Source organism: Fukomys damarensis, unplaced genomic scaffold (genome assembly GCF_012274545.1).
Source record: "Fukomys damarensis isolate Sample0158 unplaced genomic scaffold, DMR_v1.0_HiC HiC_scaffold_15, whole genome shotgun sequence".
NCBI lineage: Eukaryota > Metazoa > Chordata > Mammalia > Rodentia > Bathyergidae > Fukomys > Fukomys damarensis.
This window is the reverse complement of record NW_022900927.1, coordinates 42,743,931-42,747,054: the sequence shown is the minus strand read 5'-3', so window position 1 is coordinate 42,747,054 and position 3,124 is coordinate 42,743,931. Positions and strand designations below refer to the sequence as shown.

The window sequence follows — 3,124 nt, the reverse complement described above, 5'->3', positions numbered from 1 at the left end:
AAAAAAAAAAAAAAAAAAAAAAAAAAAAAAAAAAAAAAAGAAAAGCCTCTATGGAGTACTAAAATGTAATGATAGTTATTATTTTTCATTAAACATTTCCAGAGTCATTTAATAAACACAATGGTGGTAAGAAAACAACAGAGAAGTAGATACAAATAAAAATAAAAAGGAGAAAGAAAATACAAAAAACAAAGATGGGCCAAGGAAAATAATAGGAGAGCTCCCATCAATGAACTGCATACCAAACTCTATGCAAGGTACTTTAAGAAGAGGTTACATAATGTTAGGCCACTGTAAAGTTGGCAAAATGACTTTTTAGAGAGAGTTAAGTGACTAGTACAATACCTCAGCTAGTAAATGGATCAATCAGTATTGAAGCCTAGAAGTGTTTGACCTTGAGGTTAAGCCTTGTTCCAGGAATCAGAGTAGCGGGCAATAAGCAAAAATTGGAGTGAGGAAGACCCAACAGCCTAAAATGCCATGAAAATAGGAGCAGTTAAAACACTATTAGCACAGTTGCAGGAATATGGCAATGCCTAATAAATAGTATATATTTTCTTTCAAAAAGAAGTTAAGTGAAGTAATTTTTCCTTTTGTACAACCAAATAATTTTTTGAGCATAAACAAAACTCATTTTGGTGTGACAATCAGCAATGCTGATCCAAATCTTCACATAAGGAGAATAAACTTAGTAGCTTTAGGTGGTTTAGGGACTCCTTAGATAATGAACTTCACTGAGTTTCTCTAAGGCGTGGTCTCATCTCTGTTCTCCCTGGGGGCCCCAAAGTGATGACACAGAACTGAATTTTAGGGATCCTCAATGATGGTGGCTGCTTGCAATCTCTAGGGTAATTATAATCGCAAGTCAGTATTCAAAAAAGTGGCTGGAAAAGGAGTTACTTTAGGAATTTGGAGAAGCTAAGCATTGTTTGCTTTTCTGGTCTTGGTCTGCTGAGACACTCATACAGAAAAATGCCAGGGCCAGGCAGGCATAGCATAATCAAATAGAATTGATTGTTATGGAGCTTAAATGCACTAAGGATATTGAACTTCCCCTTTTAAATCACACAAAAGCATTGGGGCAAACTATTAAAACCAGAAAAAAAACAAAACAAAGTGAGTACTATAAAAATGAGTCACTTAAAAAATGGATTTAATATCAGCCTTTGTGAATTATACTTGATGTTTCACCCATCACGCTCTGAATATCTGCAGGAGAAACAATGAACTATCGGCAATATACAGAAATAATCAAGGAAAAAGTGCCATTTTATTTCTATGTAATAGCTACAGAGACTATGCAGAAGACAGTAATCATGGAAAAATACAAATAAGATGATTTTTCACTGTCTTTTTAAAAAACTAGGGAGTGTGTGCATATGGTATTTTGCAAGCTTTTAGAAACAATTTGTCCACATACAAGAGAGTTGTTTATAAACAGTGCATGAATCTCTCTTTCTCCTTTTAAATAACACCCTGGAGACCTATATACTTTTTAATGAGGCTATAAAATCCCCCAGACCCTATTTTGCCAGCTGTCAGCAGCTAGAGGCACCCCTCACGCTTTGTAAAGAGCATCTCTCAATAGGTTGTATGAGCAACAACTGGTGAGGATAGCTTGTCATATGAGAAATGCTAATGACTTTCTTACCTCTTCCTTCTCAGCGCTTTGCAGATCACGCCATTCCTCGGTTACGTGACCAAAATCCACAGTGTTCATGGGGACTTTGAATTCTCCAATAATGTCGTGCTTGGAGAAGCGATCAAAATCATACACAGCCATCACCAGAGTTTTGCCACCCAATTCCGAGTATGGCACCTACATAAAAGACATGAGGATATATTTGGTCACAAAAATGCTTACAATCCGCTATTTGTTTACGGTGTTTAAATTTAACATATTTGTTAGAGAAACAATAGATTTTTTTCTTCCTTAAATTCAGCCTTTAACTACTGAAAGGTTAAAGTACTTGGGAGAAAATGAGAACTTGCCATAGTGATTTATCACTTTATCCCAAGGTTCTAGAAACTGTTAGTGTTAACAATCGATCTATCAGTTATGCTATAAACATCAAGATTAATAAAGAACAAATAAGCCGATTGCTTTGACTATATAAATTTCTCATAAAATATTTTGTTATTATAAGTTATAGTTATATTGTGAGGGTATCACTTAGCAGTAAACAACTTGTTTCAGACGTTCCATTAACTCTTTCAAGACTGTGTGCATCACATTTTAATGAAATACTAACTTCTTAAATGATATGCTAAGAACTGGAAGGATATAATGAAATTCACAAGGTACCTCACCAACTCTCTAAAATAATTTGCTGATTGACATGAGCTGACTAGAAAATTGATGTTTTGAATATCAGAGATTCATTATAATATGGATCTTGAAGTTTATTTGTAGGTATGACACTCTTTAGGATGAACTGTGGCAAAAGGCCAAGAACTGATAAATTTTCCAGCTGTTCTAATATATCTGGGACAGATGCTATGGTTGGGAAGTTTATTAGTGACATTTTTAATATTCAGGGAAAAGCAGTGCAGTCCAAGTAAGCTACACTTGAGTAACTGGGTAGAAATGTCTAATTAAGAAATTGTTTAGACTTGTATTAAAGGTTTGATCAATTTTCATACTTCGTATTTGATCAGTGTAAATGGCTGTCATATGCTCCAGCAAACATTTCTCTATTAACACTAGATAGTAAGAAGGGAAGGAAGGATATCTGACTCTATAGGTATAAGTTTTCCAACGAGTTTATTTTGTTATTTATCATGTTTGGAATCTGATTATTTTATTAAAATATTATTTTATTGAAATACTATTTTATTAAAACTAGGCATAATGCTTTTGAAAACTCCCCCAAATGCTGAAATTCAAATGCTGAATTTCAAAGGAAGAAACAAGAAGATTTAGAGAGAGAGATAAACTAAATTTCTTGTATTTCTAAAAATCTCTCTAGGATTTCTGATGTTTATACTGAAACAACAGTGGTGAAAAAATCAAAAGGAAAGATATAATTCCTACTCCTCATCCAATAAAAAGTTGAAATAAGTTATTAGCAGGTTTCTCTCTTTCTTTCTTTTTTTTTTTTTTTTTTTTTTTTTTTTTTTTTTT

General features: G+C 33.4%; 1 protein-coding gene across 4 annotated transcripts in view; it reads right to left on the bottom strand.

The window, feature by feature from the left end:
- Positions 1-3,124, bottom strand: part of Syt1 (synaptotagmin 1) — a 517,172-nt gene that overhangs the window by 128,898 nt on the left and 385,150 nt on the right. For all 4 annotated transcript variants that reach the window (XM_010639520.3, XM_010639515.3, XM_010639517.3 and 1 more), the window contains one exon: positions 1,652-1,819. In XM_010639520.3, coding sequence (XP_010637822.1) covers positions 1,652-1,819 — 168 coding nt within the window. The remainder of the gene's footprint in view (positions 1-1,651; positions 1,820-3,124) is intronic.